This window comes from Mustela putorius, unplaced genomic scaffold (assembly GCF_011764305.1).
Source record: "Mustela putorius furo isolate JIRA1106 unplaced genomic scaffold, ASM1176430v1.1 tig00000095_pilon_pilon_pilon, whole genome shotgun sequence".
Taxonomy (NCBI): Eukaryota; Metazoa; Chordata; class Mammalia; order Carnivora; family Mustelidae; genus Mustela; species Mustela putorius.
The window spans coordinates 34,128,857-34,142,001 of record NW_025421280.1 but is presented as its reverse complement, the minus strand read 5'-3'; the positions used below and the strand labels follow the sequence as shown (position 1 = coordinate 34,142,001).

Sequence of the window (13,145 nt, the reverse complement as noted above, 5' to 3'; positions counted from 1 at the left end):
TACTGCCGCAGTAGCCAATCGGATGGGGCCTGCGGCGAAGGACGCAAAGGAGGGGTCCGGACTTCTCTGAAGCTCGCCAAAGGATGTCGAGAAGGACGGGCTCCAGCCCCTTCCCTACCAGTTAGGGGCCGAGTGAGGAAGGAGGCGGGATCCGGGTGAGGCGGTACGGGGGCGAGCCCCAGGTAAACTGCGGGGAGGATCCGCCCAGTCTCTCTGTTACCCAATAGAAAGCCTGAAAGCCTCTCCGGACTGTTTGGGTGCCCAATGAGCATCGTCGCCAGGCCCGGGCGCGAGGCATACCGAGCCAATCAGCGGCGGCGGTGGGCGGGCGCGGGCGGCATAGGCGGTGCGGTGGAGGCGGAGCAGGCGCTGCGGCAGGAGGGAAGATGGCGGACGAGGAGAAGCTGCCGCCCGGCTGGGAGAAGCGCATGAGCCGCAGCTCAGGTGCCGCGGGGGTCGGGGCTGGGGCGGGGCCGCGCGGGCCCGCGGAAGCAGGGCTCGAGCTCGCCCCTCGGGCGCGGCGCCGCCGCCCGATTCCCGTGGGGTCTTGGCTCCTCCGCGTCTTCCCAGGGTAACGGCCCGGGCCCGTCCCGTGGGGGCTGCGAATCTCAGGAGCGGGGATGCCGGAGGAAACTGAGGCAAGGGGCGGGGCCGGAGAGACCCAGCGCGCTGCCGGGGGCGGTAGGGGGGCGGTGAAGGGCCGGTGATCCCGCTGCAGTCCCCCGGGTGATGGCTCTGGCCCTGCGGATCCGGCTGACACCTTTTGGCCTGATGCACCTGACGTCCCCGGGGAACGTCTCTGCACTCCGCTGGGTCCGGGGGGCACCCCCGGGGAAAGACACCCCAACCCCATGCTCAGGGCGTGGCCCCCAGGGTGTTACCCGGCCTCGGGCCCACAGCCTACTCTTGCTAACGCGCCTGCCATCCCCACCCCATCTCGCGCTGAGTTGGCCGCATCTGGCCCCGTGGTCTGCCTGAGGATGGACCCTGTGCTGGAATCCCGATTTAAGGCTTATCCTCCATAATAATATATCAGTAATAGGGCACGTTCATCTCACCGCCCAGCAATGCGCCAAGTGTGTTTTAAGTGTGTTCTCTCTGAATGACCACGACTCTGGGAGGTAGGTCGTTATTACCCCCATTTTGCAGGTGGGGAGACTGAAGTCGGAAAACTTAAAGAACTCACCCAAGGTCATTCATTCCAGGGCGGGGGCTGGATTAGAAGTGTGGCTGCAGAGCCCCCTGCCCTTTGTCACCGCAGACGAGTGAGGAGGGCCCAGCATCTTACCGCACCGCCTCCGTAACCCATAAAAATCACAGTCACAGCAATTTCTGTTAATTGAGTGCAAGGCCCTCTGGTGAGCACTTCCCGGATAACATCACTGTTCTCCACATTAACGCTAGGAAGTTATGTCCTTAATTCTGTCACTTCACCCCCACTTTTCAGATGACAAAACCAGGGTTCTGGGAGGCAGAGGCCATTGCTAAGATTTTAAGGTCAGCCCCTTGCTCAGCTCTCCCCCAGCGTGCTCCAGCTCTGCTCTGTGGCCACAATCTGCAGCACGAATCTCGTGCCCGGTTCTGGGCCCCTCCTGCCATTTCTGCTTGATTCCACCGTAGTGATTTTCCTCAGCAGTGACAGTCAGCTCTTCACAGTGCTGGGTGCGAGTCATCCATGCAACCCAGGCAAAATCTCAGCCCCTGGAACGATGCCTGGGCTCTCCTGGGTCCTACTTCAGTCTTCTCGCTTGCAGCCTTCCCTCCTTCCTGCTCCTCAGGCCCTGGGTAACCTCCAGCCCCTAGGAGTGCAGGGCCCTGGGTGTGGGTTAAGAACGGAGCTTTTGTGTTTGACAACCTGGGAGTAATTCCTGCCTCCAACCACGCGTGCCTGGAGCAGAGTGTGCCCTCAGGAAGCATTACCAAAGATACGGAAAGTGAGGCCTCCTTTCTGTCGTAGTAGCTGTTAGACTCCTACAGGGTCCTAGCCACTACCGTTAAGTGTGGGGAGAGCTGTGAGCTTCCTCCATCCTTAGACCGACCCTGCAGGCAGGGACTGTTGTGATCTGCATTCTACGGGTGACAAAATCCAGGCCCAGAGAGGGTAGCTCACACAGTGAGTGACCGAGGTGTCAGAGCCAGATTTGAACAGGCAGCCCGGCCGCTGGGGGGGGGGTGCTCCACACCACTCCCTGCCTGACCCCCCACCCAGCTTTCTCTCTCCTGTCCCTCTGGGATGTTTTCCTCCTTGAAATCACCAGTAACGGAATTATTACATTGTCTTATTTGCTTGTCGGCTGCCTGTCTGTCCCGACACTGAGAATGTTAGCTCCCTAAGGGCCTGTGGCACGTGGTGGACACTGGATTTGTTGAACGAAGGCATGCCACTGGCCAGCACCTTATCTTGGCCTCGGGGTGGTGTCCTCTGAGCAGGTCCCCGCTGAATCCCTGTCTCCCCCCTTCTCCAGGCCGGGTGTACTACTTCAATCACATCACTAACGCCAGCCAGTGGGAGCGGCCGAGTGGCAACAGCAGCAGTGGCAGCAAAAATGGACAGGGGGAGCCCACCAGGGTCCGCTGCTCACACCTGCTTGTCAAGCACAGCCAGTCACGGCGGCCCTCGTCCTGGCGGCAGGAGAAGATCACCAGGACCAAGGAGGAGGCCCTGGAGCTGATTAATGGTGAGCAGGGCTGGAAACAGGTTGGGGGAAGTTGTGGGTGGGGGGAGCGTAGAAATCACACCAGACCCTGCACCCCACAGCCAGCTCAGCCGTCCGCATTGACTGACACAGAAGTGCCTAAACATGACATGAGCCTGGGCCACACAGCTCCCTGTCCTTTTTTTTTTTTTTCTGTCTGGCATCTGAGGGCAAGCCAGGTTAGACAGGAAGGACCCAGCCTTGGGGGCTGGCAGACCTGGGTTCAGGTGGTAGCTATACCCTGTAAGCTCCAGGACATTGGGGGACCTTGGGTAAGCTCCTTAAGACTCAGTTTTCACCTCTGTAAAATGGGCATTTTCACATACCTGCCCCTGAGGCCCAGGTGAGAGTGTTTGGTCCCAGTAGCCCTCAGTCAGTGGGAGCTGTTGTTGATGGCAATGTCATCCAGCGGTTTCTGGAACACATAGGGTGGGTCGGGAGCGAGGTTGGAAAATTAGCAACGTAGAACTTGCTAGCAGAGTCAGTGAATTACTTCTGCCCTGACAAAGGAAGCTGTTCCTGTCTCTGCTCTGTGTTTCCTCCAGAGTCTAGAGCACTGGTGAGTACACAAACCTTTTCTTTAAGAAGGTCAGACGATAAATAAGTTAGATTTTGTAGGCCGTATGCTGTACAGGTCTGCTTTATAATTGATAGCAGCCTGAGATAATATGTACACAAGCAGGTGTGTCAGTAAAACTTTATGAAAACAGCAGCATTTAGTTCATTATGGCCGTCAGTTACAGAACCCTGTTATAGAGCCGCCTAGCATGGCCACCACTACCTACATGGGGCTGTTTCCATTTAAATTAATTAAAACTAAGGCCTGTTAGAGATGGGTTTCTCACACTGCTGTACTTGCAGTGCTCAGTAGCCACATGGGGCGAGCAGCTGTCATCTTCACGCAGATCTAAAACACTTCCACCCTTACAGGAAGTTCTGTGGGACAAGGCTGGTCTGGATCTCATTGTGGTGTCCCCATTCAGGCTCTGCCACCACAGACCCCCAGACCTCTCCTGGGCTGCTTTTTTTTTTTTTTTTTTTTAAGAGATTTTATTTATTTGACAGACAATGATCACAAGTAGGCAGAGAGGCAGGCAGAGAGAGAGGAGGAAGCAGGCTCCCTGCTGAGCAGAGAGCCTGATGCAGGGCTCGATCCCAGGACCCTGAGATCATGACCCAAGCTGAAGGTAGAGGCTTAACCCATTGAGCCACCCAGGTGCCCCAGAAGTTGTGTTTTGATAGTAGGACCTACACCCCATAGGGTAGTTGTGAAGACTCTGACCCAGGGCAGTAAAGCGTGAATAACAGTTCTGGTGTCTAGTAAAAGTTCTCGAATTGCTAGCGGTCATGATGATTGTTGCTAGGAGCACAGGCCTGGCAAAGGGCACACTCGGTCGGTATTGACTGTTGTTCTACTGGTCCAGTTATCGCTTGGTCCAGGATTTGGCCTCCAGGATATTACTTACACCCACCCACAGCACCACCCCCCGCCCCCGTACAATGTCTGGCCCCTGCGAGCCTCACACCTCGCCGTTATAAAGAGGAACAGAGTTCACATACTGATCCGGAAGGCAGATTAAAGAGCTCACCTCATGAACTCCGTGAGGACAGGGACTGGCTCTCTTCCCTCCATAGTCCCACCGCTCTACACACAGCCTGGCCTGCCACCAGTGCTCACAGCCTTGTTTCAGGAACCAGCAGGAAGCGAGGATTCCTAGCAGAGAAAGTGGCACAAGTAAAGGCATGGGGCAAGGCCATAGCCAGGACTCAGGAAGGCCGTGTAGGGGGACTGCGATGGGATGAGAGCCTTCAAGGGCACGTCCCAGCAAGGTTAAGGGGACCCCTGAGTGAGGCGAAGGCACTTTGCTCTCAGGAAAGAGCTGTGTGGCTGGAGTGTGAAGGGCCAGGGACACTGGAAGGCCCAGAGCCCAGGCCGGGAGGGTCTGTCAGTGAGCAATGAGGGGGTTCTGGCTGTCCCAGGGGAAGAGGAGGAAGTGAGTGGGGAAAGCCCAGAGAATCACACGGTGACTTGGGTCTTCCCAGCTCAAGTGGTCCCTGTTCTGAGGCTTTGGGACCCACAAGAATGGGCAAAAGGCAAGAGACACTTGGAGACTGAGTGGTAAGAGGTGCCGTCGCTGCTGGAGGGGACTTGGGAAGAGGCGAGTCTGGGGAGGGACTCATTAAGTCTGAGGGGTCCAAGGAAGAGCCGTTGGGGGGCGACTGGGAAAGAGTCTAGATTCAGCAGAGCAGCCAGGCCAGAGATGGAGACCTTTGGGACAGTCTTGGCAAGAGATGGCCGGAGGCTGAGGCAGGAAGGCAAGGGGAGATCTGAGCATGGCGGTCAGGCCACGGGGACCGCCTGGGAGGGGCTGGTGAGAGTGCCTCCCCGTCTTCAGGATGGACGGGGTGTGCTCTTGCTGGGCTGACGCTGTGGCAAGTGCCGAGGTCAGCTTAGGTCTTGGAGATTGAGGATCGGGGAGGTGCTCCCGGGAGCATCAGGTGCCAGGGCCTAACCTAGGTCAGTGCAGACTCGGGCATGTTAGCAGCGGCTGGACACAGGGGCTGTGCAGATGGCCTGGGGAGAGCTGTGAGAGGACGTGCAGGTACAGGCAGTGCTGCCCAAGGGGCCACGGAGGGGTGAGGGGAGCAGATGCCGTAGAGGTCCGGAGGCAGAATCAGGACTGGGTAGCGGGTTAGCTGGGCGGGGCAGGGTGAGGTCAGAACTCGTGAGACTCCTGCAGTCACACACAGACGGAGCCTGTGCCAGCCATGTGGCCCTGGGCAAGTGTCTCAGAGCCTTCCTTGGCTGCATCATCACAGGGGCAGGATGGCCGTGAGATGAGGGGCCGGCCAGCGGAGCAGTGGGCTCCGTGCCAGGCTCTTGGTGTCTACATGGGGACCCCAGGCATTCAGGCATGTGTGGTTGGTGGCCAAGGTCAGGACAGTGCATCTGCTGAAAGAGCTCTGGGCAGCCTGATGGGCTCCACATATAGACCATCTGGTGACCTTGGCCTTTTTACTCGGTGTCTTGAGGTGGGGCTGGGGTGGGCCCCCTCAGGGGTCATTAGGTGGCTCAGTGAGACAGCCCAGGCCACAGTGTGCCTCATAACCAGACGCTCGTGTGCTCGGTCGGCAAGGTGGGGGCGTCCAGGCTCGATGTTCTCTTCCATGAAAGAGGATGTTCCCTCTGTCCTGGGCTTTTTCTGGGCAATCAAAAGATCAGGCTTGGGGCTCGAATCTCATCAGTACCCAGTTAGGTCCAGTTCTCCCCATTGCCCCGAGGGGACAGGCTGCCTGCGGTAAGAGCCAGCGCGTCTGCGTTTTCTGCTGAGGTTCCTTTTCCTCTGCAGCTGCTGGGCTGTGGCCAGGCCCTGTCAGGGATCTGAGGACCAGCTGCCTGTCATTGCCAGTGTCCTTGCCTAAGGAGGCCAGGCTGTGGAGAAGCCCTCTCCACCTGTTCCCCGTCCCTCCACCCGCATGTGCTCAGGGCCTGAGGGTCCCAGGGAGGCCCCAGGGCAAGGAGCAGCTCCTCAGCACACAGCCATGCCCAGGACTTGAGGGTCCCAGGGAGGCAGCAATCCCTCAGACATACCCATACCCAGGGTCTGAGGGCCAGTGAGCACTTTTGGCCTAGTGTCCCCACCCAAGGTCTGGGAGTCCCTTCCAGACTGCTGGCTTCAGGCTGGGTCTCTGGTCTCTGTGGGCCCCTCCCCCTGGATCTTGGGTGTTCTAGGACAGCAGATTAATCCCATCACCTTTTTCTCTGTCTAGGCCCCTTCCCTAGTTTGTCTCTAAATCTTTTTAGGGGTGCTTGGGTGACCCAGTTGGTTAAGCACCCAACTCTTGATTTCAGTTCAGGTCATGATCTCAGGGTTGTGAGATCGAGCCCCACATTGGGCTCTGCCCTGGGGCATGGAGCCTGCTTAGGATTCTCTCTCCCTCTCCCTCTGTGCCTCCCTTCCTTTAAAAAAAAAAAAAAAAAAAAAAAGAGTCAGAGACCACCCCCTTTGTTTACTCACTTTCCCCTAAATAACTGTGGTGCATTCACTCAGGGTTCTGTACAGAATACCATGGGCTGGGTGTCTATTTGCCACAGTTCTGGGGCTGGAAGTCTGAGATGAAGGTTCTGGTGAAGACGCTCTTTCTGGCTTGTGGACCGCTGCCTTCTCACTGTGTGCTCGTCTGGGCTTTCCTTGGTGTGTGCACATGGGGAATGAGCCACGGAGCTCTCTAGGATCTCTTCTTGTAAGGACACTAATCCTGTGGGATCAGGGGCCTCCATTATGACTTCATTTAACCCTGATCACTTGTGTGAAGGCCCCACTCCAAAAACAGGCACATTGGGGATTGAGGCTTCTAAGTATGAATTTGGGGGGACACAGTTCAGTCCGTAACGTAGGGACGGACAGCTGGTAACTCTCAGGAGCTTGCTCTTGTGCCAGCAGGAACAACCCCTCCTGGGAGCCTTCCAAGGTGGGAGCTGCTATCATTAGCCCATTTTACAGGCCAGGCAAATAAGCCTCCGAGAGGCAGTCAGCCACCAGGGTCATGGAGCTCAGGAGGGGTAGACCTGAGCTCCGAATGCAGCATCGGTGGCCTGGAGTTTGCCTTTCTCAGCCTCAGAGACACACTGAGCAGGCCAGCCTGTGATCTGACCACAGGTGCCCTTTTGTCATTCAGCCAGTTTCAGGGTCTCCTGAGCTCCCTGAAGCAGGTGAGAGTTCCCTGCTTCAGACTGGGAGCTCCTTGAGAGGCCGCCCCCGGGTCTGCCTCCCTCATCCGGAGCTCCATTGGATGGGCGCTGTCTTGGTGAGGGGAGCAGGCAGGCCAGGGTGTTGTGGGGGCGGAGTAACTGGTAGGTGCTTCCCTTTTCTCCCCCTCTTGAGCCTTCTGATCTGAGGTGCACGGAGGAAAAACGAGGTTTCAGCGTTCCTGCCTAAAGAGCGGAGGGGTGGATCCCTCCCCCTCCTTCCCCGTGCCCTGTTTCTGTCTCATGTCTCATTTATTGATGGATTCCTTCAGCATTCGCGAGCACCTGTTCTGTGCACGGAGCTGGGTGCTGGGAACACAGCCATGACCGAGGCCAGCCGGCCCTGCCATCCCAGCGCGAGGCGGGTGACAGACACACAGACAGGGCACGGGCAAATTCAGGGAGGCACCTCACACAGCAGTCTGGGGAAAGGCTCCTGGGTGAGGCCAGAGGATGACGCATGAGCTTCCTGCGGGAAGAGACCATTAAGCAGTGGCCTCAAGGTGGTAGGAGCAGGGCGGGGCTGGGAGAGATGTCCCCAGGGGATGGGGGAATCCTGAGCCAAGGGGACGCACAGGGGTCTGAAGCTCCCCTTGCATCTTGGCTTGTGGCCAGCCTGCTGAAAATCAGCTTCTAGAAAGGAGAGATCAGAAAGGAGTGAGGTATTTTGTTTTTAATCACTTGAGGATCCTATCCAAGCAGAAAGTTTCCTGAGAGTTGGCTGGTCAGAGGAAGATTTGGGTGCTGTGAACCATGGCGGGCAAAAGCTTGGCTTTTATTTGATTTTTAGGCTGATATCTGTGTACCTGGGCTAGGCCATCTAGTCTCGGGGTCCCTGCTGCCCCTCTGTCCCAGCTCCTAGAGCCTGGCCTGGTGGGGCGGGGGCGGGGCTCGGGGCGCCGCCGGTGCTGGACATGCGCGGACAGGGACAGTGGACCGGGACCGAGAGGAACCCTATGTGCTCAGGATTCTCCAGCCCGCGAACCGAGGTCCAGACAGAAGGGAGAGGAGGAGGAATCTCGAGGCTTCCCAGGTGAGGCGGAGAGACGGCCAGAAGTCCAAGGAGCGGAGTTGGGGGGGTGTCTTAATGACGTCTGCGTCAGCGTGGATCACGGGTGGGTGCAGCTGGCACGGGGGGGGCCGCCGAGCAGCCCCAGCGGCGCATGACAGGCAGACATCACCGCTGCCCGCAGAGGGCGGGGCTTGTGTCGCGCTGGCCAGCCTTTCTGGCCAAGCAGCCGATCACACTGTCGACCAGACCAGGGTGAGCCCTACAGGCAAGGGGGCCCCGGGATGGGCACATCACCCAGACACAGGGGGAACCTTCTCACTGAGATGTGCAGCCCTCATGGAAGGGAGAACTGTCACAGCGAGTGTCATCTCTCAAGGTCTCCGTGCCAGGCACTGTGCTGAGTGTCCCTGTGGCCTGCTGGCAGGGGACTAATGGTTCAGAGGCAAAGGGATGGTCAGGACAGGACAAGAGTGACGGGAACCTGGGGAATGCGGGGGTGATGGGGCCAGCCGTGGAAGCAACCAAGCAGATCAGACACCAGGATGCTGGTCGCTGCCGTGTCGTGCATGGTTGTCGTCATGGTTTGCTGTTCATTTGTGGTCCTTGCAAGGTTTGCACTAGCTCAGCATCCGGCAGATGACCTGACTGGGTGTCTGGGCCTCAGAGCACAGGTGGATTAGCCAGCAGTGTCCCTGTGGTGCTCAGACAGGAGCAGTGGACAGAAGTGTCACAGAGGTGTTGAGAAGCCCACCGGCGGGTGTAACAGGAAGAGCCGCACGTTCAGTGTGGCTGGGTGGGTGTGCGGAATGTCCCCGGGAAAGTAGCTGCCTGGGAAGCCATGAGGGACCAGCTCGGGGTGAGGGGCCATTCTGGTGGTCGGGAACTGGGTGTCCTGGGAGCCCACCCAGTGGCTGCCCCGGTGGGCACAGGGACAAGACCAGTGAGAATGGTATTCGTGTGCTGGGCAGCTGGTTGGAGCAGGACGGAGAGTACTTAGGGGAAGAACAGATGGGTTCTGGCTCCAAGGGCTCCTGCCTGAACTCCAGAACGAGTGGGGGCTCTTCTCCACCAGGCACACACAGTCCTCCTGCGCGCTTTGCTCCCCACGTGCTACCCCTGACCTCCCTCGCCCCCCAGGGAGAATTGGTCCCCAACAGGGCAGTTTGTGCCACACAGAGGGTGAAGCCAGTGTGATGCCAGCAGAGCCTTTTCGGGCAGCTGGGAGAAGAACTGTCAGCTGCTTCTGGGGCCACGGCCCATGGGAGTGACAGGTCCTACCTAAGCTGCCTCGTGGTCTCTTCAGGACACCCCAGGAAGCAGCCTAGGCCTTCCTCCCAGTTTCCGTAATGTTGGACAGCTGAGGCCCAGGGGCTGAGAATTCAGCCGACACCCCTGGCAGAGCTGGCCTGGTGCCCCAGCCTCCTGCCTTTCTCCTAGAAGCCTCTAGAAAATTTCCCCATCACCACTCTGGGGATCTTGGTGGGGGCCCTGGGTCCCAGCATCCCTCTTCAGTGTCTGCCCTGCCTTCTGTTCTCCTCCCCAACAGGGCCTGGAAGTAGATTTTTTTCCCCCAAAATATGTGTTGGGGGGTGTGCTATGAACATGCTCTCTTCATGTTATGTTGGTGGGGAGCGGCAGGGGTGATGGGGGGAGCTGGAGGAATGGGTGTGAGACCAGCACTGAGGCCACCGCGGGGTCAGGTGTACCCGCATGTTGGAGGGGGCAGCATTTGTGGACGTGTGTGAGGCGAGTGTTCACACGTGCGCATGGGCAGAGTTGGGCAGGGTTGCACGCTTCCTTCCGAGTGAAGAGCCGTCCTCCACTTGGAGCCCTGCACCCCGTCCTGCCTGCTTTTGATGCTACGTCTCCCTGTATGTCCCCATGTCATGTGTGTCCACAGGCTACATCCAGAAGATCAAGTCAGGAGAGGAAGACTTTGAATCTCTGGCCTCACAGTTCAGCGACTGCAGCTCGGCCAAGGCCAGGGGAGACCTGGGTGCCTTCAGCAGAGGTGCGCGAGAAGCGGGCCCTACCTAGCTTTAGCGGAGCCTCTGTCCCATTAGTTGCGAGGGACAGCCCTGGCTACACAGGCGTTCAGGGTCCACTAGGTGGCAGCACAGTCCTGCAAGCTTCAGAGGGACTTACCCTGCTTTGGCAGGGGGGCGGTGAGGGGAGGGGGAATGCTGCAGAGCCTGCTGCCGGGTGTCCTTCCCTCCTGCGGTGGGGAGTGGGTCTGAGGGTCTCTCTGTGCAGTTGTTCCCAGCACAGACCCAGCAAAACAGGTACTGGCTGCCATTTGTCCCTCCTCAGGTTTAGGGGTATAAGGCTGGGTCCCCGGAGAGCCCTGGGGCCTGTCCCTAGGAATGCCCCTCCCAGCGCCACCCTCCGGAGCGGGGACAGCAGTGGGGAGGAGAGAGTTTAGCTCAGTGGCCCTGAGTGTAGGCCTCTGGCTCGGGTCAGTGAGAAGGGAGGAGCAGGAGCGGATCAGGCCACCTCCTCCTCCTCTCCCTCCTCCACCGCCTCCATCCTGGGGTCTGCAGAGCATCAGGGAGGGGCCCAGGATGGGGTGAGGAGGGCGGGGAGAGCTGGCACGGGGCTGTCAGCCGCCTGCCCGCCCCAGGAGACAGGCGGACAGATGATGCGGCAGGGGCTGCCACCGGGGGCCTTGGGAGGCGAGTTCATCACTGAAATGTGCCTCCCGAGTGTGCGGCGGTGGCAGCCGCTCTGCCTGCCATCCCTCATGCTGTCCCTGGGCTTCCTGGGGCCGCCTTAATGGCTCTGCCAGCCCACTGACAGGGCCATAAACCGCATGACAAATGAGCGTGGGGCTCGGCACAGGTGGGAGCCCCATCTGCCCGCCCCACCCAGGCTTGGCCTGTGGCCGAGCCTTGACCCCCACGCGCCACCCCTGCCGCTTCTCCAGGTCAGATGCAGAAGCCATTCGAAGATGCCTCCTTTGCCCTGCGGACGGGGGAGATGAGCGGCCCCGTGTTCACGGACTCCGGCATCCATATCATCCTACGCACGGAGTGAGGGCTCTGGGTGGCTTAGGCCTGGCCTGCAGGGGCGGGTGGGGCGGAACGGGGGTGGCTGGGCCCACAGACTCTGCTCCCTGCTGTCGGCTGGCCAGCGGGTGCCCCTCCCTGCTGACGTCACAGTATTTATTGTTCCCAAAATGGCTGAGGGGAGCGCTTCGCCCTTGGGGGTCCCCCTCTGCCCCCAGCTGGGGCTGTCCCTGCCAGACTCTTCTCCCCTTTTTAGGAATTGACTTCAGAAGGGCAGGTGGGTGGGGAGGCTCCCGGACAGAAGGGGTGGGGATGACCTGTCCCAGAGAGAAGGCCTCGTCAGCTGAGCTGCCCCCTGTGTCCCTCCTCGCCACCCAGGTCCAGGACGGGGGCAGGACGGCCTTGTTTCTGGTTATGCTATATTCCTCTGTTCAGCTGCAAAAAGCAAATGATCCACGTGGGGCCCAGGCTGCCCACCACCTCGGGGCCCTCACTGGGGGGCAGTGCAGCCCCCTACGCACCCTCGATTAAACTTGGAACCACTACTGTGCTGTCCTGTGTCTCGTTGCTGCCCTGAAGTGAGGGGGGAGCTGTCAGGGGCCACCATCTTCTACTGTCTCTAGCGTCCCAAGTATCCAAGCTGCATTTCATCCCTGAGAAGCCCCCCTTCATCCTGGGCCCGGGGTGGAGGTGGGGTGGTCCCAGCAGGGAAGTGGGGCACCAGTGTCTGTGGTCCTCAAACTTGGGTGTTTAAGAATGTTCTAGAATGCAGGGGCAGTGCCCTGACCTCACCTCACATATCTGGATTCAGTGGGTCAGGGTGGAGCTGGGGATCTGCAGGGGATCCTGGGCGGGACAGACCACAGCCCCCCCGGCCCTGGCTGTCCTCTGCGCGCCCACACACCCCCACAAGCCACTCCCAGCTAGAACAAATGACACCCAGCACCCTGAGGCCTGCTTTCCTGTTACCACAAATGTTTCTGGCAGGTTGTTCCTGGGTCCTGCCTCCTTCTCAGGTGCCGTTAACCTTAGCAACAGGGGACCAGCCACGAAGGGATGGGGCTACTCCCGTGTGGCCTGTGGGTGTGCCCCACCTGCTTTCTGTCACCTCCTCACTGGCTACCTCTGTGCCGGGGCCTGGGGCAGAGCCCCAGCTGAATCAAAAGGTTTATGGGCTTAGCCCAGTCTGCTCCCCCTCATTTAATGGGAACCAGCCCAGATTGGGGGCGGGGGCATGCAGGCCAGCAGGGCTTGGGACCTGAACAAAAGAAGCCTGCCCAGCTCCACCTCAAGGGAGGCCTCTAGGGCTGCCTTGTAACAGTCACCTGGGCCAGCTCCCATCTGGCTGGTTTCTAGAGCAATCGCCGTCTGCTTGCTGCCTGCCAGAGTGTATGTCATTAGGAAGGTTTAATGGGCTGCTTCTCCACTCTGGCAGGCTGGAGGGGGAGCTGCGGGCTGACTGCACCTCCAGACGGCATCCCCCATCACCTGTGGGGGCCCGCAGCACCAACAGTACTGTGGGGTCGGGGAGTGATCACACTCCTCCTGACCCCCGGAGCCTCTGGGATGGAGCAGAAACGAAGGGAGTGGACAGGGGCACGGAGACGCTGCTGGGGAGCGTGGTATGTTTTCCTGTGTGAGGCTGGCAGGGAAATGGTCTTTGTGGCATTCTCTGTCACCTT

The 13,145-nt window shown here is 59.3% G+C and overlaps 1 protein-coding gene across 1 annotated transcript; it reads left to right on the top strand.

Annotated features, from left to right (window-relative positions):
• Nucleotides 1-313: 313 nt before the first annotated feature.
• On the top strand, nt 314-12,008 carry PIN1 (peptidylprolyl cis/trans isomerase, NIMA-interacting 1). Its single transcript, XM_004781995.3, has 4 exons — nt 314-444; nt 2,466-2,678; nt 10,359-10,469; nt 11,382-12,008. Exons 1-4 carry the CDS (start codon nt 387-389, stop codon nt 11,489-11,491), a joined length of 492 nt encoding a protein of 163 aa, XP_004782052.1. The 5' UTR covers nt 314-386; the 3' UTR covers nt 11,492-12,008.
• The last annotated feature ends 1,137 nt before the right edge of the window (nt 12,009-13,145 follow it).